The 22,284-nt window shown below is 45.8% G+C and overlaps 1 protein-coding gene across 2 annotated transcripts; it reads right to left on the bottom strand.

The window, feature by feature from the left end:
* Positions 1 to 1,400: 1,400 nt before the first annotated feature.
* On the bottom strand, positions 1,401 to 20,616 carry LOC105566881. Of its 2 annotated transcripts, XM_012021269.1 has the most exons (8): positions 18,975 to 20,616; positions 18,456 to 18,686; positions 10,747 to 10,860; positions 10,462 to 10,548; positions 3,659 to 3,859; positions 3,336 to 3,521; positions 2,531 to 3,240; positions 1,401 to 2,357 (listed from the first exon to the last, which is right to left on the bottom strand). In XM_012021269.1, exons 1-8 carry the CDS (start codon positions 19,276 to 19,278, stop codon positions 2,337 to 2,339), a joined length of 1,854 nt encoding a protein of 617 aa, XP_011876659.1. In that variant the 5' UTR covers positions 19,279 to 20,616; the 3' UTR covers positions 1,401 to 2,336. The 2 variants fall into 2 exon arrangements, with proteins under 2 accessions (XP_011876659.1, XP_011876660.1); XM_012021270.1 differs by having other exon boundaries at positions 1,401 to 3,240.
* Positions 20,617 to 22,284: the final 1,668 nt, after the last annotated feature.

The raw sequence follows: 22,284 nt of genomic DNA, 5'->3' as shown, positions 1-22,284 counted from the left end.
ACACATATATATAGCCTGGCAGCTCACCGGTTGCGGGTGCAGCCTATGCAGGTGCGGGTGTATTAAAAAGCGGGGGTGGCTGCGGTCGCGTACCAATCACCCAACAGGGACGAGGGGGTGGCGGAGTTGTGGGACGAGAGACGGGCTACGGGGATCGGATAGAACGGCAACCGGACGATCGGGGGCAGTCACGGCACAGAGGGGGATCATATAGAAACGGTAGAAAGAGAGAGGAGAGGAGAGGAGACAGAGAGAGAGAGAGAGAGAGAGAGAGGGGGGGAGGGAGAGAGAAAAGGGGCAGAGAGGGAGAGAAAGTGAGAGAGCGCATTCGAGCTCATGCAGCTTGCCGTGAAATTTTAATCGTGTCGTCATTGGGGTAGTTTGTTGCGATAACCCGACCAGCATAGACATATACGGATTTCGGGGAAAAAAGAGAACGAAGGGTAGAAAACCGTGCCGTCGCCGAACATAACCGTTCTTTTTTTATACGTTTTTTCGTGCTCTTCTGGGGACGGTACATCGACCACGTACTAAGCACGACACGCGTTACCCGCGTTGCATTCATTAACGGTAGTACGAGAGTAAAAGTTGACTAAAATTTATTTTTATGGCCGAAATTTAAATATTTCTAAACAATTTATGCAAATTGCACAAACTAATTTTATTTTGGTTTATGAATTTCATAAAAATATTTTTAATAGAAAAATATATAGAGGTAGGCTGTATATCTCTCTCTCTCTCGTAATAAAGATAATTGTTACATAAAGATGTCACGAGTGATCGCAGGACAGAGATGGATTGACTTGCTGAAAAATGTGAAACAGAGATTCGTGGAGGCGACGTGTTGGCATTATTGCTCATTTGATCCGGCGCGCATCGGAAAATAATGTAGAAAATTGTTTTGCGGTCTTTTTATCTCGATTTCAGGGACGCTGGTCAGCGCGCGGGGCCGACGGGTGCTTTGTCTGTTTTCCATCAATCACGCGGACCTTTTCACCGTGCGGATATCGAGCCTGCCCGTTTTTGCGTGCGGTGCATCCCGCTCGATTGCAATCGCGGCGAATTATTGAATCTGCTGCATCTCGTCCGACCGGATTAGGTTGCACGCGTGGATCGTTCGATACACGATTGCAATTTGTTCACTTTATCGCGAAGCACTATAAGAACGTTTCAAGTGTAATGCATTTTTAAGAAGTAACGCAAGTAAGAAAGATTATTGAAGTATATATGCATAGTATATACATATACCAAGAGGATATGAGAGTCTCGAAAATAATTATTGTTTTGATGCGAAAAGATAATAACAATGTTATAATATAGGTATAATTAATATTGCACTTACCAATTTGATTGCACGACGTGTCCTCGGCGCAATCTACTCTGATCACGTAAGAGAGTAAATCGATATCATGGAACGGATGATATTATTTTATTAGATGGTGTACTTAAACAATAAATGATTTTGATTAAGGCCAGTACTCACGCATACATACAGCGTCGTCAGAACGACTTGTGGACCATGTAAATAATTATATAATGACATTTCTCTGTGGATATCGATATCTCTGCACCTCGAAAATGACGTTTCATAAAAAGAAGACAATGGCTTGATAAAGGATGTAACTCGGCCAGGATTTGAAATTTTTAATATAGTGATATTTACAACGTAGGCTGCTCGTAATTTCGCTTGTACCAGAAAACCCCCCAAATGTCATCTGCCACACGAGTATTTTCTTTTCTAAAATGGACAATGTTGCACAGATGTAAAAGAAACGATCAGACGGAGAAATGTAGATTCTAAGAATTTAAGAAATTTTCTGTTCAGTATCAGGATACATATGTACGCGCGTTATGTTGCGCGCGCTTCAATAACATATTCGTGTAGTCGATAAGACATTTAGAAAGTTGAAGTATTCTTAACTCTGGAATGACAAGAGGGTAGTGTGCTTAACGTTTACTTGAAACATTAACTTATATAATAATCGGACGTCATTGTATATATGTACATACTATATGCGAACGTAAACCCTGGTTAGTCCTCGAGTCCATGACAGTTCTTAGACGATACCGCAACGGGCATATGAATAGATAAATAACTCCGACAAAAAAGTTCGTCCGAAGGTTCTGATAATTAATTTCCAAGCAGACGATTACCGCATTACATTGCGCGAGATGTTCGAGCATCCAACGGGCATGTTCCGTTTATCTCTCGACAACTTGACGATGATGATATATCGCTTAGCATTGCTAAACTACTCTACAACATCGTGCAAGTTCCACTTTTGGGGTTAGTCTCAGATTATCGAGACGGGATTAATCAATATTCCGCTGATTTTTCAGCGAAGGAAAGTTTTCTTCTGAAAAAAAACATGTGATAAAATTTGCCTAGATCATACTTAATTCAATTTGACTCCTTCGACAATCAAATCCGTTTCTCGTCTTGATCATCGAATTCGTTAAAATCGTCGCGCTTGAAGGATTCTCGCAGAACAAACATACTGACTTAAAATTCTTAATAAGGTCTCCACACCTGTCTAGGCTTAGGACTTCTCTCTCTTCGTGATCTGATGGCTTCTCTTTCGACATCTATTCCATCCTCCTTTCTTCGCGTCGTCAGATCCTGACCAACGTTTTCTTTGTCTTGACCCTTTTTCGTGCTAAGATCGACCGTGCCCTCTAGACGGATTTTTACAGTGAGGTCACCGCGACGGGTGATCTGTTCCTGTTCGATTTGGAGGTCCGAGTCGTTTAAATTCTCTATGCTCTGCCGTAGGTGAATCGATGCTTCTTGGAAGGTGGCGTCTGTGGACGCGGCATCCTCCAGGTCGCTTCTGATCGGCGAGATTCTCGGGGAATCTTGTTCCGGTATAGACTCGTCGCTTCTAATGCGGTCTCTATTCAGATCTTGATCGTTCTTATCGTCCACCTCGATACTATCGTCGGGACTATCCAGTCCGGATCGACGTAAAGCGCCTTGATCGTCTCCTCTCCGTTCTTCGTCTTTCGTACTACTCTCGGGACTGTCGCTGCTGCTTCTGAGTTTCCTGAGTTCCTCCAATCGGGCCTGATCCGGCCTCTGCAATCGCTGTTGAGCCATTCTCAAGGCCAAAGCGTGCCATTCCGGCTCCAGGATGTACTGTTGCGTGTGATACAGGGGATTGTAGAGCCAAGAGGACTGTGGTAGCAATGGTGCGAATATCGATCCAAAGATGGATCCCGTAGCACCCAGCAGATGAAGACCTGTGTTATAAACAAAATGTCACTTTTTTTTCGAGTCGTGTATCAAGAGTTTCGGATTTATCGGACAGATCTCGGGTTGTGCGTATGTCTTTTACCTTGAAAGTGTGAGTGATGTCCAGACGGACTGGATGTCGTAGTAGTCGTGGTCGACTCGGCAGGAGGCGTCGGTGCCGTCACAGAAGCTGTCGTCAACAAGCCCGGCCCGGGGTTCCCGGGTGACGTTGTCGGCGTTACTTCTCTCACCGACACACTGATAGGACCCAAATCGTTCCTCGAAGATTCTTATAGACATATCAAATTACACTCCTATTAATCGCCTGAGAGAAAACGCCACGTTACTTAAATAAAGTGTTATCTCGTTCGAGTTAAATTTTCTCCGAAATTCTTATTCTTCGTAGCGAGAATCTCGTATCTTTACCGGCGTTAGGTCCAGGCAGCCTCGGGGATCTCTGTTCGATGGCATGATGGAAGGGGTTGAAGGCCGATGCACCAACCGGCTGTGGATGTGTGTGCGGGTGATGACCGGGAGGCGGTGGAAGACAGTGCGGTGGTAGAGATCCTCGGGGTAACCCGCCCCATCCCTGGCCCGCGCCTTGCTCCAGACCCAGGTGTTGCAACCCTGTGCAATCAAAGAAATGCAGATTACACGTTTCCAAGGATTCTGTTTGTTCAGCGTCTCCGCTGTCATCATGCCGCAGTGATCTCTATATCGTTTGGAAATATTTGCAAAGAAAAGAGCATATACTTTATGTGTAATTTATTTATGTACGGCTATTCATTTAAATTATTTAAAAAAGGTTAGATATCTCACAGTTGTTTATATGGAAAGTTGAATTTTGAAATAGAGATATGATTTTTCAGAAGTGAGTAACGCAATGTAGACGACAGTACCTGAAAGTGACTGATACGATCGTTTTGTGACAAGACGTAACATATTTCTGGGCATCACGGTGGCGTTGTATAATTTTTGGCAGGTAAACGGTGATCGACTGACAGTTGGAGTCGTAGAAACGCATCCCTTTGACGTAGAGGCGGTTTTGACGTGGATGGACAGTTAAATTTATCCAACAGAGAATGCAGAGACGATCGATCACCTTTTTTTCGATAATAGCCAATATCGCGCGGCCGCACAAGCATGTGTTTGAATGCAATTAAATTTATGACATCAAAAAGTTCGTTCAAGGGTGATCGGTTGGACAAACCAACTGACATAAGTCGCATCACTGCCCTTGCTGCATATTTATTTATAAAACGGCAGCTTGATTTTTATCATTCTTTACACGTAAAATGTGTTTGTTTGCCAAACATCACCCACGTTATCGAAACATTATGAAAAGGAAATTTCAATTTTTTTTAAAATTTACATAATGAGTAAGTAACGTGACATGATTGATTTTCGGCACGTCGCGGTGCAAGAAGAACGGTGCAAGAAGTAAGCACCGTGATCATCAACGTGGTATCGGTTTTTCGAAAGACCTTGATCAATAACAGATTATGCCGTCATCTGTGCGGGGCAGTTTAAAAATTCCGTGAAGGCTGCCGCGAAGCCACCGTGTGCGACGGGGGTAGAAGTTCCGGCGGGGTGGCAAACAGGGGAAACTTGCTTCAGCGGAGCGGGGAGAATTGTCCGGTCACTGGCACGAGGGCGTGACCATCCAGACACGCAGATCGCCCTATTGGTTGCCCGTACGCTCCCACCAGTCGCGCCGCGACTGGTGGTGGGACGTGAAAAAGCTCGGTAGGGGTCGAAGGGGTGATTTTTAAGCTCTCTTTAAGCCGCGCGCGCTCGCCAGGGAGGACACCGCTATCTCGCGTTCTACCACACCGGCGTGGCACACTGAACGGACTAGCCGTGTGAGAGCTCGTAGCCCTCCTGCTTTATGAGGGGGATTAAGAAAACGATAAGAGACGCGCGAAAGCACCGCTGCCACCGAGCTTACGGGGCCAACGGACGGCTTCTGTTGGCAGGTGCATGAATAAGAACCGCTTCGGTAAGCTCTTCAGACATCTGGATTCTTAGATGACGAACGTATTGTACGAACATTGCTCGATAACTGACAACGAATCAGTTTCTCCTGTTAATCAAGTTTAGATTGTTATCTCAAAGATAATCTTTCGTCAGTATCATCGATAAAGTTTCTCAATGATAAAGGATCATTATTGCAATTGTGGAATATTGTGTGACAAAATTATAGAAGGAGACGTGATTTAATAATTGTAAAAATTAAGATGGGCTTTCTACAATTATTGGAATCTTCCCCAATATCCAATTTTTTTCAACAAAAGTTTGATATTTAAAGACTACTTAGTAATTTCCCCCCCCCCCCCCAATCTCTCTCTCTCTCTCTCTCTACCGACAGCAGCTTCGTCAATTTTGCACGAAGCAAAAAGATTCGACGCAACATGCATCCTTTTTGGAGCGGGTGTAACATATTTTCAATTTAATAAACCCCGAAAATGCCGTGCACCCTCCTTCGACGGAACTCGCGTGCCGGGTCGGGTTCGGCTGGCGGGCGATAATTCCGAAAACAAATGAAGACTAATGAGGGGTGGGTCCCGGCGAGATCTGGGAAAGAGTGAGAGCGAGGGAGACAGAGAGCGCGGGAGACGCGAGGCTGAAAGGGTTCAAGGAGCCGCTGCTACCCTTTAAGGGGTGAGAAATGTTAAGCTTAAACGTTACGGCCCTAGGGTTAGTTGCCTTTGCGTGTGCCTTCCATCGGGGGCTTTAAGGGATGATGTATTATCGAGCAGCGTGCTCAAAATGTGCTACGTACTTTGGTCGCGCCGTTCCCGAGATGCGGTAATGTGACGTCACGTGTAATATGAGCTTTTAAGCGTAGCTTTATATACGTTTCGCCGCCGAGCCACCCGCGGGGTGAATTAAATTTGGTCACGTCGATTACAGAACTCGTTGGCGCGAGGCGATTTCGAATTTCGACTACACTTTTCACTCGCAATTATTACTCTAATATCGTAGCAGGTTTCCGAGTCTAAAAATAAATCGCGTGGATTATAGTTAATAAATTATTTCGAATGTTCGACAGCTCGTTAGCTTTCACGCATTAGTCTGCAGCGGCGATGAAACTTGCGAAATGCTTTAAAGACATTACTCGAAGATTGTCACGCAGCTTGGGAACGAAGGGGGACGTCCTTCAAGTTCTTCGCTTTAAACCTCCTTGATCTCACCACTCTGAGATACATAATAAATTAATTCGCGTATTTTCCTGTCTGTCTTATCTATTCAAATCTATGCAAAACAGGCGTTAAAAACGCCCTTCTTGCTGCTAAGGCGTTAACCCTTGCGGAGCTCGATCTCCTCCCCTTTCCACAACCTCTTCGTTTCCTCTCTGTTACTCTCTCTGACTCGTTCGTCGTTCCTCTTTCCACCCCGCGTTCTATCCTCTAGCTACTGCTGGTTGGATGTCTTTGCACACCCACCCTTTGCGCCCGTTCTCATTATCGCGTCGCAGCAACCCCTAAAATGCCACCCTGGAAAGGTCCCTGGCACCGATCTAAGCTCTACGAGGAGATATTTCGAGAAAGGACGAGAAAATTGCTATCTCTCTCTCTCCATTCTACTCCATCTTTATCCCACTGTCGCGAGATTTTCTCTTTGAAGTTGAGAAAGAGTGCAAAAATGACGGATCTCTTAAGAAATTGGCAATGCTCAGCGAAGCATAAATTTTCATTCTTACCATTTATTATGTTTCATGATTATATAAATAGTTTTAATTTTAATGTTGTATTGTCATCATTAATTGTGTAATAATTGATTCAACGGAAGTGCTAAAAATTATGTAATTTTATTCAATTGTTTTAAAATTGATGACATATAAAATTACAAAAAATTAATTTACTAACCCGCGTAACACTTCTTTTATTTAATAATTAAGACTTTGCTATACGTAAGTTTTAATAATTATTATTAACAGCGTTTAAAAAAGTAAGTATTAAATTTAATAACTGCGTATATCTCGTGACACCACATAAATGTAGAACACCGAAGAGAAATCGGATTCAGATTGAAGATAAATCGATTCCGAGAATATATCGCGGAACGCCATCAGATTTCTATCTCTTAGGCTCGGTGGATTTTCAACGATGGAAAAGGAGACGAGACATGAGGCTGAGGCTAGAGAGAAAGCGTCATTAGTTACCGTCGCTTCCAGAGAAAGGTCCCGGTCGCCGGACCTGATTAAAAGACGGAACACCCCGAGACGCCCTTGCAAGACGCACTGAGGGGGTGAAATGTGACGCGAATTTAAAGGATCCGCAGTGATTCGACACGGGGGTGGACAGGAACAACCCTTAAAAAGGATCCCTTTAAGGATCGTACGTCCGAAGGGTTGCCGCCGCATACGGTTTTCCGCATACGTGAAAGAGCCCTTTAAACGCGTCGCATCGTAAATCAGGTATCCAAGTTTGGAAGATAAATATAATCCGATGATTGTAGCGGATCACGATAGAACTTGTCGCGATTAGCTAATCTAACAGTCCACAAGATTTACGATATTTCCACATTCAGAATTATAACAGTAGTGTTACGAAAGTAGCAATATGCTTGCACAAAATGAGTCTCCACAGTATATAGAATGTAGAATACAATTTTTATACTTAACATTGTTGATCGCAAATTATATGTTGGGTAAAAAGGGAGATCCGCTTTAAAGAAAGTCGCGAATTTACTGCAAAACGATCCAGAAACGAAGCGACAGTTTTAAACTGAGCGTTCCTAACAATCTCCCCCAAATGAGGTAAAGGCCACCTTATTGAAACAGGGGTCGCGATTTTTCCGGTTCTCTCCTCAACCTTTCTACCACCCTGCCTCTCCCTCGTAGGCGGTTAATTGACACGGGAGAGCGGAAAGAGGGAGGGCAGATTGGGGCTGCACGAGCTGTTCTTGTTAACTCGAATCTTGGCACCTCGCGATTTTTCATCCCCTTAGCCAGACTGACAAAGACGATGAGCACGGCCTCCCGGGACGTGCGCGATCGCGGTGTTTTCGTTCGTGGACAATCTCAGCGACGATCTGCCGTGTGGTATCTGTCGCCGGATACATTAATTTTCCCTAAACTTGCTAGCGATCGCCCCTGAATGTGTTGCGAGTCTCTTAAATATTGTCGTAGCGAAAAAGTCGAAAGCAGTTCACTTTTCCCCTTTCGGCTTTTTGGAATCTTAGATTTTTTAAATGTTTTTGAATACTTTACGCGTCTATTGTGATTGATGCAAGTGACGTTTAGAGATAAAACAAGGAGAAAATATTGTGGACTGTCGAAGAAAATTGCATTGCTCCTAAGCAAGACAAGGATACTTGTGAAATATAAAATTAATTACGTCGAAAAAGTGAGTAACATATCATTTCGACATATTGAGATTGATGAAAAAGACGAGATTGGAAACGATATCGGAGATCGGAAGGAAGAAAAGGCGCATTGGCCCGTCCGTCGGACCTCGGTGTTCTCACGAAACCCTTAGGGAGATCATAAAATTCGTCCCTGCTGTCGAGGTAGGCCCGAACGAAATTTAATAACATCCCCCTAGTTACACCTCAATGGGCACCTTAACAACCCTGCACGGCCAGCCACTCGTCTCACACCCTCGATAGTACTCTTCCCTTTCTCCTTATCAACCCTCCTGGCGTAGATATCTAATAAACCACCTCTTGAACACCCTTACCTAGTCAGCGATATCCAGCGGATGGGCAGCTTTGAAAGTTTGAAAGGTGCTCGACTGACCGACCCTCTGCTGGACTGGATGGAGGCGCAACCTATGAGCCGACTGGCGAACCCTGAGCGAAAGGGTTGAAAAAACTCGCAAGCACATCACTCGAAATAAACCGATCGATATTCGTTGAGTGCCGTTTGCACCCTAGCCGAAACAATGTAGGTGACCCAATTGTGCGAATACAATTAATCCGGCGGCGTGCTAAAACCATACGTCAATGATTTGCACTGTGTCTCTAATGAATTTATATTTTTTAACAAAGAGAACTCTGGCTCATGCCAAAGAAGCTTGAAACTTTTATAACGTGATTTTTCCTTTTTTAATACCCTATTGGCTTTCGAGATTTATTTAAAAAATGTTGCACGATTTTCGAGATTATTTAGTCCAGGTGCCAGTGATTTGTCGAGCAATCATGTTAGAACAATCCGCGGACCGAATCTCGATGGCAAGAGACGCGAAGAGAAGAAAAGCTCCGGCATACTACCGGGCGCGGCAGTGGCTGATTCTTGATTGAGCAGGCTGGGGTTGCGGGGGTTGGGCGGGGGTAGCAGCGAGAAATCGACGGCAGGACTGCCATCCCGTAGTACGCCTCGGGGATAGGAGGGAGCGAAGCTCCGTTAAGCCGCTTATCATGCCGAAACAATACACTGTCGGTGCACCAGTATCAGTACCCGACCCTCACTGCTCCGGACTAGTCCCATCAAAATTTGGAGCTTCGAACGAGTTTCAATGGAATTCGTGCCACCCGACTGTCCTGTCGAACCGGCCGGATACCTGAAAACTTTTTCGAAAACGTTGGCGACGGTGAAATCGTTTAAACCATCATTTATATTACAGCGAACGCATTATCGTCCCAAAGAAGAAGACTGATTGATTACACACTATATGAAAACTATATTTCGCTGCAGTATTTCGTAATTTACTTAGAGAAATGTTTGGTATTTATTAAACATTTTTTGCGAATAGCACTGCAGATATGAAAAAATTGTGATGTTGAAAATTTAAAAAAAAACTTGATCCAACTTGATCGTTTAAGTTGGAAAGGTATTTTACCGCGTCGTAAGCCACTCGATGGCAAAGTTAAGGGAGCCAAAGTTTATTCGTGACTTCTCCGTAAGCGGGGACCGAGCGGCTTCGTTGAAACGAAAAGGCAGAGTTCGCGCCCGGGGCTTAATCAGAGTCTTCTTCACTTAGAGGCCGGTGGCAAAACTCAATTTTGAGTCGGTGCCTGCCGACGCTCAATTTTGACACCCTTCGCAGCCACGAAGCTAGCGCGCGAGAAGAGGGCGTCGACCCTGGCCCGCCGAAGTTGCCGCAGTTGCTCTCCTCTCGGGAGGCGCACGGCACGGGGTTGTAAACTTAGTTATCTATCGACGGGGAGAGACGTGCCGAGAGGCTGAAGGTGAGCCTCACCGGAACCAGGTATCCGCGCAAATTCGTCGCGACGAAGATGATGCAGGCCGCGCGTGTGTCTTTGATTAGAGAGTACCGACTTACCCGACAGTTTGAATCCCAACGGGTCCTGCGGATGTCCGAAGGGGAATGGACGAGGTCCGAAGTGAAAGGGATGAAAGGCCTGGTGTCCTACAACGTGGGATGAATTCATGAATTATCGTCGTGCGACTCATAATAAATCGCGACCGTACATCTTTCCCGCCGAATAATAAAGTCGGTTTGTCTCGTTAATTAGGACCCTTAATTAATTCCCCTCCCCCCCACACACATAGACAGACATAGCTGGAGTAACAAGTTATTATCTTCGGTAGATAACGTTGTACTCACTTGTCTTTGATCGCGGCTCCCTTGGACCGTCCACGGTCACCTTGATCGCCTTCGACAAGGTGGCCACTTGCGGCGGCGATGTCTGCAGCATGATCGTCAGGGTGAAGCTTTTCCCTGAAACAAAAATGAGCACGGAGATGTTGGGAGATGAGAAAGAATTATCTCCTGGCGGTAAAATGAGAGACGAGTTTTTCCCAACGGGACGATATAGCACATCGTGCTTTGGCTCCGTTGCCAGATCAAAAACCATAAAGACACGGTTGATTCCGCGCTCCTTGGTTCGCCTCTCGGTTAGGCTCTATTATTCATATCCAATTGGTCGACCACGAAAAGAAATATTCTCAGCACGCACAATCTCATGAGTTGCATTCGCTTTCGCGACTTATGTTCCACATTGTTTAACCGAATATTCTATCAAGAGTTCACGTCCAAGTGAAACGAATACATTTTCTGCGCGTTCACGTAATGATAACTGCCACTTGTGTTAATCGAACTCTGAATGATTGTAGCCATCGCGATTGATTGGATTGAAATTTCTTGGCAGATTTAATCCGTTGCGATCGCGAAGGATATGTGCTCGACAGCATGCACGAGTGAAACGGCAATGCGCCCGCGGTGCGCTCGCTGGAAACAAAACACAAATGTGCCGGAAGTAAGGGGTGAACGAGTGACGCCACTGCGTCGATGTTTGTTCTCGTATAGGCTGAAATATGTTAATGTCGCCGGCGCTAAACGTGACCCTCTAAAATACGCAGTCTCCCATCACGCGCGATTTCGTCGGTTTATCTTTCAACAACATTCGCTAGTTCGATAGAGAGATATATCCTCCCCTTCGAAATTTTGCGACGATAATTTGCCCGATCTTGAAACGTTGCTCTCAACAAAATCTACACGTTTGCAACACAGTAGGAATTGCACTTTCTTGTGATCTTTGTAATGTTATTGTTATTATGTCAATAATTTTGGAGCCTGTCTCTTAATTTTTCCCAACGATATATTTATCTTGATTATATTTTTGCATCGGTTGCGGGACTACGATACATCGAAATACAGATTCTGATTTTTATAATCTGAATATCTGGCGCGTTAATATGTTTTTTCGCACGTTAGCGTTTTTCGTTCTCCAAGTCCGTCGATGACCTGGAACAATATTGGCAAACGCGCAGATGAAGCGCGACTCGTAACTGGCCGGGCCGTTTACTAAATTTCGATGTTTTCGGCACAAATATTTCAATCGATGACGCGCGCGTCGCACGGAATTCGTCACGCGTTCGACGCATCGAACTCGGTCCCGGTAATCGCGCGTACGCGAAATAAAACGCGAGGGCGGCCAGCCATCTCGTCGCGTCGCGTCGCGATACCGAAAGAAGAAAATAGCAGCGGACGAGATATATGCAGAGCAAAGCGGGGGCATTTACGCGCTTTTCCGCGCTCCGCGACAATAAAGTTATACAGCTTATAATGGCGTCGCCAAGTGCGGCCGGTATGTACACGCGCGTGGTTGGGTAGTTTTATTTTATGGTGGCGCGGCTGGCCCCCGGTAAACGACCGCGTTTTTACGGTGAACCACGACATTTAACCGGCTTACCGCCCGTCGCCGAGCGAAATACCGGACTTTAACTTCGCCAAGGGAGTCGTGCCATTTCCAGCGCGTTCCCTTTTGCGTCGCGCGGTGATTGGCCGCTATTTTCGCACCGCGTTGTTTCGCGATGTCTATCCAAAAATATCCTATCGGGACTGATTTTCTCGTATTTTCTTTCGTATCAAGATATTGGACGATCCCTTTGTTTAGTATCGCTTTTTCGAAAAAATTATTTTTCAAGTAATTAGTACGTACGTAAACAAAACACATTTTTTATGTAAGAACGACACATCAAGTCTCTCAATGGAGAAAGATTTCGTTGGACAGATTTTGTGGCTGAGGGTTAACGAGACCGAAGTTTATTGCCAACGTGGTGTCAGGCGCGATAAAGATATAAATGGATACGCGTGCGAGGCAAAGATGAAAAAGAATTTTCTTTCAAACGTGCCACGGCGGTACACACTCGGCCTCGTTTACAAAGTTAATTAAATAATACACATCTTTAGTATGAAAACGACATATCAAGTCTCGTGTCTCTCAATGGAAACGGTGAAAGGTTTCGTTGGAGAGATTTCGTGGCTGAGAGTTAACGAGACCGAAGTTTATTGCCAACGTGGTGTCAGGCGCGAGAGGGCGGCGGCAATACGAATCAGGGGTGATGGCAGGCATTTTGAGGGTGTTTATGAGGCATTATGTGTAACTCGCTGGAAGAACGATCTACCCTTCGGGGTGTACAGCAGCTCTCCCCCTCTCTCCTCCGACTTATCTACATCTAGCGAGATTCTAATTCATCGCTTGTACACGAATGACTCATGGTGGCCAATTGCACGTAAAAATAGCTTTCTCGTTCTTCGAAAGCTTTAATCCGATCGCAACGAAATTGATTCTGATTTACCACGCGATTGACAAGATTGGGAAACACTGTACAACTTTTTTTCGCCGCTCTCCTGCTTTAAGCGCTTCTTTATGCACGCTGAGGATTTTACTCATTCCAGCATCCTTTGTACTCGCAAACAAGTTTGAAAAAATTACTAATCCACACGCATCGTACGTCACTTTTATCCAACAAAATATTGCCTGGTCGCAGACGCGATTGAGAGGATCCATAAAGATTATGATGTCCGAGTGGGCTGTAGAATTTTTCGTCATACTGGACTTTTTCGGAAGATTACTGAAGGGCTCGCTATTTTTGCGCGGCGATATCCTGTATTAGCATTTCTCAAATCCAGAGATTGTAAATTTGTGTCGGAAGGAAAGATGCACGAGACGATTGATTATCTTAGCCGAGACGCGTCCAATTTTTTTTTACAAGAACACACCATGTTCTCGGATGTCCTCGCGACGATTTAGCTTAAACGAATCGGCTGAGAAATTAATTCGGGCAAGGTTGGCTCACGTCCACTTACACGGCAAGAATTGTGCTAGAAGACACGAGAACGCTGGCGTTCAGCCCTAAGTTTACTCAGGGATCATGCAGTGTTAAAAACTCCCCTGTTTGCCGGCGAGTGCGAGTGCGAGTGCGAGGGTTACTCGGATCGTTATTTCGGAGTGTTTGTCGTGTTTTAAGATTCTGACGTTTTGACTACCCGAATCATGGTAAACGAGGCTGAGTGTGTGCCGCCGTGACGTGTTTGACAGGAAATCCTTTTTTATCTTTATCTCACACGCGCGTTCACTTAAACCCTTAAACGTTCGGGACTAGGGTGAAAAATTGGTTATTGTAAAATTAATTACAATTATCAATAACTTATATGGCGTTGTTGAAAAGAAATCATCGACTACGGGAAAACAGCGGCGTTGCACGAACACACTTGGCGATTGTTTTACAATGATTTCGCCGGAATCTTGCTCGCAGAATAAATTTCCGCGAGGATCAATTCTCACTGGCAATAATCGCAACGTCGAGCATAACGACTTTTAGATGCGACGGCGCGACCGGGCGAGCGGTCATTGAAGCGTTTGCAAAAGCCTGCCTTGCTGTTGGCGCGACGGAATGAGGAGCGAAAAATATCGAGAAAATAAAGTAGGGAAACGTGGAATTAATATATGTGAAAGAAACGGATATGTACGTACGTACGCGACTCATACTACAGACCAGAGCGGAAAATAATGTTTAATCGGTAGAAAATCTCGGCGCAGTCATCCGCCATAGGACCGTGCGTTCCTCGACCCCCTCTCGCGCCCTCGCAGTCCCTTCCGCGATCCCTTACTTGACCGAGGGATGGATTTTTTAATTTTTAATTGGCAAAAAACGTCGCCGCGAGGTGGTCGCCGGCGAGATTCGCCAACCACTCTCGCAGATTTAACTGGCGTATTCGGGTTCTCGAAAACGCTAATATCTTCTAACGTTGAAAGTCGCATCTCTTCAGGGAGTTGTTCGTCGTCGTCACCGGAAGTTAATTGTCGTATTTCCAAAGCGAATTTATTTTGCGACGTTAACGTTAAAGCTTCAAGTAAATCCCTTAGAAATCTAAATGAAACCATACAATTATTTGACTCGATTAATTTTTATTTTCTGAAAACAGACGTTTTCGTTATTCAGCAGATTTTTTTTATCGGCGTTACCAATGAAGTGCATGTGGCCCGTTTTAATTCGGGAGATTAGTAAATCGAGGGGAACTTTTTAGCGGAGCGGGCACGCTTCAAAGCAAAGTATTGCCGATGCAGGGGCAAATGATTGCAACAGCTGTTCGGTCGACCGAACAGAGATCCGCTATTTTAAAAGGTCGATGAAAACGGACGTCGACCCTTCTCAACGGCGACGGACCTTTACGACTTATTAAATCATTTTCGTCTCGCACGAAACTCCTCGCGGCAGCTTCTTAGCGAGTAACTTTTCGCAGCAGTTCCGTTATCTCGCGAAAGAATTTTGTACCGCCCTAGAAAAAATAAGAATTGTTCGCTCATCGTTTTAATCGGCTGAAAGCATATTATTTCGTTTAACACAGCAACTTAGAAGAACTCTGTATAGTGCGATAGTAATGAGCAAAGCGTTGATAATCGAACCACGCGTTTTTCTTTCGACTCATAGAGGAGATATCGAAGATTCGGATCTGCACTCGTGACAGCGGCAGACTCGGACTCTATGTTGCAACGCTTGCCATGCGGTGGCGATCTAAAACGAGTCCTCCTTCCACGAGGGGGGTGGAAAAGAGAGGAAAAAGTGAGAGAACGGAGAGCGGAGGCGGCTCTACGGGCGAGACGGGGATCCATTGCGCCAGGACATCGGTCAGGATCTGGCTGTCGATAGTCGGAGCTTTCCCTCGGATTCTCGCGCTCTCTTCCTGCCTATACCTCGGCCGGACCGTCATAAAACACAGGTAACTCCGGTATTTATGCCCGTCGTTTTTACGCCCGTCGCCACCCTCTCCCGTCGCGCCGCGCCGCGCCGCGCCGCGTTCTCCGCTCATCCGCGTCCCAACACCAATGCATCGCAGAGAAACACGTATATATATAGCCGCGTCTCCGTACGGCCCGTGACTCCTAGCAGTCGGAGGTTGACGCTAATCCCTGTCGGGAGCGAAAGGGGTGGCCGAGTGATATACGCCCCTGCGCCGGTATGATAATATTCCGCCGTCACCCCGGTAACCCCTGACCGTAGTTGTTACACTCGCTAGCCGCACACATCGCGCTAGAAGAGGTCTCTCTTTTGGGTCAGCGCGTAAGACCGAATGAAAGCGATTATAGTCGATTAAAAAGGGTCGGAGCGAATCGGCGAGTCGGGAAAAAACTTGGTCGGGCTGAACGCGTCCAAGTTTTTCTCGCGTTCAACCTCATCCGTGTTTATCCGTGGCGAGAAAATGAGCGTTTCTCGGGAAACAATCAACTATAGCGTCTGCGAGAGGAACCGGACAGGTTCCTGTACCTCGTCGAGAAATTATCCTTAGGTAGACAATTATTGTTTTTAGGTAGAATTCTGCGTTTGGAAATATTTTCAAGATTCGACGAGCTTCGTTCCGCCGTACAAGTTGAGAGTTGAGAAAATAAAAATTTCAACTAATCTGCTTTCCGGCGGATACGCCTGCCAATTTTGCACCGACGCAAGATAAGCGCTGCTCTTCGTTTTCTTCGCACCGCGTGGATTTCGGCCGCCACCCTATCAACGTCGTCACGCATTTCGACCACGATCAATTCTCTACGTCCGCATTCGCAATATTAAATTGGCCTGACAAAGCCCGCGGGCGAGCATGAGACAAATATTTGCAGCCGAAAAAGTCGGTAGTGCGCGAGCACGGGATGCGTGCAAAACAACGAAGGCAAAAAAGCGAGTGGAACGCGTGAGGAATCTGTATATAAAATGCACTCCGGGGCTCCTCGTCTCGTTGTGGTATTATGCAGCGATATGCGCAACTCGCTAACAAACATCATAAATTTTTGATTTATTCAACGAGATCTGTTTGCCCTTTCTTTCGCAGATAATAACGTTCATCGTCCCCATAGTTGGTCTTCACGCGCTCCATTTTCACGCCCCCCCCTTTCTCCCCAATTTTCTTTTCTTTCGTTGCATTTGTCGCGTAATTTTCATCACCGATGGACGGGATTCCAAATTTATCGCAACGCGGAAATTTCCTGGCGTCGGATGTGCGGAGAGAAAAATCCGGCGGCAATCGCGATACGCGCGCGGAACGATCTTGCATCACTTTCATATAGGGAATCTGGAGGCAAATCGTTGCATACCGGCGGTAGTTAGGGGCTGCCCGTAATACAGTAATGAGGGCTTACTGCCATGGAAACCAAAGCCGCTTACAGCCAACCACTCTACCTCCGTCCAACCCCCTCGTGCTGCGTCCTTCTCTCGCTCGCGCTTCGCCGTCCCATCCCACAATTTCCTATATATCCGCGATATCTTCATTCGCGAGTCCCGCTAAAAAATTCTGGGAACCATTTCCTGGTCTCCATTGTTCTATAACGAGTATCTTGGATCTCTCCATTTTTAGGGCGGAAGAGGCCAATGCGGACCAACGGTATCCGAATGCCGCTGCGTCGTTTAGACGATGATTCCAAGTCGATATCGTTCGCAAATAGATAAATACTCGGGGGAAAAATACGACAACAGATGATAACAATTTACGATTGCGCACCCTAAAATAAGTTGATGGGAAGAAGAAGAGCGCCGTTTAGGGTCTACCGTCGGACAAAAGTAGCGCGGAACCCGTCGATATTGCAAACCCCGCAATTTCCTTTTCCAATTTGCCATAAACAAGTCGACCACCCCCTCGTTAACCGGGTACGCCCGTGACTGCTCTCTCGAAAGTTCGACGTCGTCGGAAAAAGACGAGAAAAGGGAGAGCGACGGGAGAAGGCGGACGAAAAGAACGGTGGTGCAACTCGGTCGAATTAAAGGAATTAAAGGACGCCTCGTTATTCGTATCTTCCGATTCTCTACCTCGACTCCTATACGCGGAAAAAGGAGAGACGAGGGAGAAAAAAAGGATGTTGGAAAGTTTGCTCCTTTCCTGCTGCGATCTAGGTTCTCTCGTGCCGCTTCTTCCCCCTCTCGCTACTTCAGCTCCTCTTCAAGGAGCGAACGTTTGCATTAACCGTCCGTAATGGCTGCGATTATTAGGGAGCATTATTCAGAGACCTCGGACCCCAATTTTTTTCTCCCCTCGTCGCCCTGCGTTCCGCTTTCTCGGACGAAAGAAACGTTGAATTATTGAAACGCGGAGCCGGGAATTAAAAAATCTCCGCGTGCGCTCTCTTACCCTAGCTTGGCACGGAGTGGGCGGCAGTCGTGAGGAGATACCGGGTCACGATATTTGTCGCGTGAATTAAAAATGAGGATGGAACGAGGGGCCAGGTGGTGGTGGCCCCTGCTTGGCTTTCGACACAGGAAAAACGAGGCCATCAGTCGGGGCACCACCTTAATGTAGCAAGGTCTGAATGATTTAAGATCGGAAAAGAAGGTGAACCAGCAGAAAACCGATCAAGTGTTCCACGTCAATCGATAAGAGTTATTTTTAGAAAACAAATGTACAAAGATGTTGAGAATAAGAGAACGGAATTATATAATATTCTCTAGTGTTTTGTCACATAAATATTTCAAGAGTAATTATGTAAATTGGGGGTTGCATTAATAATAACGATTTATATTGTTATGTAAAGAAACCTAGTTTGTAAGACTTACCTCTACCACTTCGGCCGACGAACCTAAGATCATTGAATTTGGCGACCTGGTTTTTCATTAGAGCAGTAGAATTTCGTAGTTCCGCGCAACAATTCTCATCGTTCCCAGCGCGAACGGTCACGAGGGTACCGTCTCCGACCTCGCCGAGGGCTACTACTTTGAAGGCTACCGGAAGGGTCTTGTTCGATCTCCAATGTGACGGCAATACCGTGCACACCACGTGTGGGGAACCTTATATTAACATAAAATTAAGCTGTTAACCAATTGTACAGTATCATTGGATTTATATTTCGTATATTGGAACATTATTTTCCGAAACTTGGGATTATTTAAAAAAAAAAGAAACATTTTTATATAGTTTTCTGAAAAAGTTAAAGTTACATTTCTATTAAATTTTTTATCTTTACTTCTTTTGTACATTATATTATGATAGAAATACGATAACAAATAGCTAATAACTGCGTATGGTACAATTACTTTTATGTCATAGAAATGTTGTTTTTAAATATAATTTTTTACCTGTGCGAATAAGTTCGCCAGGATGCTCGGCGAGGAGTCCATCCAAAGTCCTCTCGGCAAGCAAATCGGCGGTGAGAGCATAATCGGGGAGATGGTTTCCGCCGGCAGAACCTTGAGGAGGAACCTCGTTGGCCAGGTGCATTCTTCTCCTCGAGGACGAAGCCCGAGTCCTCCGTATTCTGGGCCCGCCGATCTGGCTCACTGCTTGATGCACCTGATGACTGCCCCGTACTGATCTAGGATCAGGATAATCTAGGCCGGGAGGCCGATCCTCGGGTCGAGCATCTCGCGAAGGGTTCGTCATGAGAACGATATCATTCGTTCTCTCGATCGAGATGTCACCTTGCCCTGCGAGCTCTCCGAATGATTTCGCCTGCTCAATTGTTTACGTCTTGTCTCTTCCGAATTTTAGATGAAATATCTGTACACGTGATCCGCGAGGAGATTCTTGCTATCAATTTCGATATGATTCTTGGTCCTTTGATGATACGTCTGCGTTTGTGATATATTTGATTAAGTAGTTACAATCCCTTATTCCGCGAACTCAAGTTTTGTCGGTAGAATTGATTGTTATATTCGACATGCGCGATCAGTCGATACATCGAGTCCACTCGACAGCGGTTTAAGAATCTTGAAAGCACAAGTGGATCTCACCAATGGCGAGGAACACATTACGAATGTACGTAGATATCTTCCTCCGGCGAGAATTGGATTTGTTTTCTTCGGAATCGAGAGGCACGCGCGACTCTTCGGCGGCTTTTTCGGGCTTTCCCTCGCGGGCCCTCGGTTTCTTTGATCCTTATTTCATTATCTTGCTGCGAGGCGGAGGCAAGGGCATCCGTTTGCAAATTCTTCTTCGTCTCGATTGCCAACTCGCGGAGAAAATTCGTTTTATTGAAATCGTCGGCAATCTCTACGACCCTTGTTTTCCGTGTATCCTCGATTCTTTGATCGAATCCTCAGCCTTCCGTCTTCTTATCGAAGGAGCACTCGCGACTGTTCGAAACACTTAAATCTGATTGTTGATTCGAAAGTCAGTTTCGGAAACAGACTCACAGAGAGATGGGTTTCTTATCGCGCGTGTCTAAAACACTGTTTCGCACCGGTGATCCTTATAACTGATGGCATCGTGGTCACGCACTTGCCTTTCTTTCACTAAAATTGCATATTAGGATATATACCAAAAAGCTTTTTCAAATCGAACCATATGTTTCCGTACGTGGCGCTCACCGCGCCAAGTTTCGCCGAACTTTAGCGAGGACCGCGCACGTCACGTGTATCTCTCTCGTCGATCGAAGTCTTGATCAATCACGTAAACGTATCATCTCTACGTATGAAATAACGATTGAAATTGGTGAACACTGACAACAGTTGGAACTTGGACTTGCAATCTCGGCGACGATCACGATCCCGCGGTATATCTTGATTCGCGCACGTCAACTGCACCGATCCGAGATTTTTCCGCTTGGAGGTTCGCAGGATATCCCGAATGTCCTTCGCCGTCAGAGTCAGTCGCCGTCGTGGCGATGGTGATTCTTCACCTGGCCGTTGCTTCAGCGGGTGGCAGGGCAGCTTCTACTCGGAGGAAGTAGGATAGGGTGTTTAACTCGCGCGGTCTCGTTTCGGTTCGGCGGTGGAAGATGGCGGCTTCTGCGGTGGAGCCGCGCGGTGTGGTTGCGGTGTATTTTTGAGGCTGCCGCCCCCAGCCACCACCGAGACCACCCTGGGTAACCCTCCTCGCCCCCTCTTTTCGTCGCCCCGCAGCCCGCCGCGCGTCTCTTCCACGCCGCCGCCACCGCCGCCTGCCCCCACGGTACCCGGCTGGTGGGGGGCTGGTTTTTCCAAGCGGTGGGGAAAAATCTCGCCACCTCTCTCTCTCTCTCTCTCCCTGGCACTCCGGCTCCCTTTTTCTCTCTTTGTCCCTTCACTGCTGCGCGCACAACCTCCCGCAGGACTGCCGGCTGCGTTCCTGACGATACTCCCGCCGATGACGACTCGCGGACTACTCAAACCTCGCGCTGTCTTCCGGACTCCGTCGTCGTTGCACCGGACGACGGGGGATTCGCGGGATGTTCAGGGGGAGATGAATTTCCGGAGATGAATCTCGGCACCGCGTATCACCGCGCCGCATGATTGCGGTGCCCAGATTGACACTCTAGTCGATGATTTTAACTATACACAGTCGTGAGTCATCTGCGTGGAGCACGGATAGACAACGTCTTGGAGGATGCTGATCCAAACACGGTGCACGATAGCGCTACGTAGCAAATTATTTCACTTTACCATTCAACAACAATAACATGCGAGAAAAATATTTTTCTCGTACGTACGTTGTGTGAAACACATCACCAGTTCTGTATTGTGACAATTTTATTTGGTATTTATGAAGCGTTGCAATTACACTTTAAACACCATCATGTTTTAGTGTCACTATTTTAACTATATACAAGTGTCGTTATTTTAATTATTTACAAATTTGATTTGATCACTATGTCGCGCGTGACGATTCCAATATTAAAACTTTTATTTAATATTAACGTAACAATATCCGCGAAAAGAAAACTGTGTAATTTCTTTTTTTTTTCTTTCAATCTTCCTCATTAGAGTGATTTGATTATCCATAACTGTCAGATATCGAATAAAGATTATTAATTATTAATTTTGTATATTTGAAGATCCATTTGTCAGAAGTAGAAAATATTTTTAATGCTCCTCTCGCGCGCTCTCTTGTCTGTCGGTCGGCTTTTTACCCTTCTCGGTTGATTTCTTCCTGCTTCCGTCGTTCAACGATCACCCCGCGCGAAACTGCGAAACGACACTGGGAAGAAAGGGAAAACAAAGACTGCAGAAAGGCCCCTTGTGTAGTTGCGTTTAGCACCGAGAAATACGGGGGTTGCGCGACGCTTGGGGGTTCTCGGAGAGTGTGGGCCAGGAACGGAGTCGAAGACGAACGCCGCCAGTCAGAAAGAAAGAGAGAGAGAGACACACGTTGTAACGCCCAAGTAGTCATCCCCAGATTCAGCAGACCAAATGAAGAAACATGACACAAGTTATGGTAAAATGTATCTTTTATCACGTAAATTTTATACGCGTAAAATAGCATCAGAATACGACTCGTTAGACGCAAAAATATAAACGCGATACAAGTATTGCCTTTACGAAACTTCTAATATGATATTTTTTCTATATATATATATATAATATATATATATATTCTTTTTACATTATTATTATTACGGAGAACATATGTTAAATTTCAAATCATTAATCTTACATTATGAGAGTAATTTTGTCATGTAAGAGGCGGCAG

The sequence above is a fragment of the Vollenhovia emeryi genome, unplaced genomic scaffold (genome assembly GCF_000949405.1).
Source record: "Vollenhovia emeryi isolate VEMERY1.0 unplaced genomic scaffold, V.emery_V1.0 DF939142.1, whole genome shotgun sequence".
In the NCBI taxonomy this organism is placed as follows: domain Eukaryota; kingdom Metazoa; phylum Arthropoda; class Insecta; order Hymenoptera; family Formicidae; genus Vollenhovia; species Vollenhovia emeryi.
The sequence above is the reverse complement of the archived record's forward strand: the minus strand, read 5'-3'. Positions and strand labels throughout refer to the sequence as shown.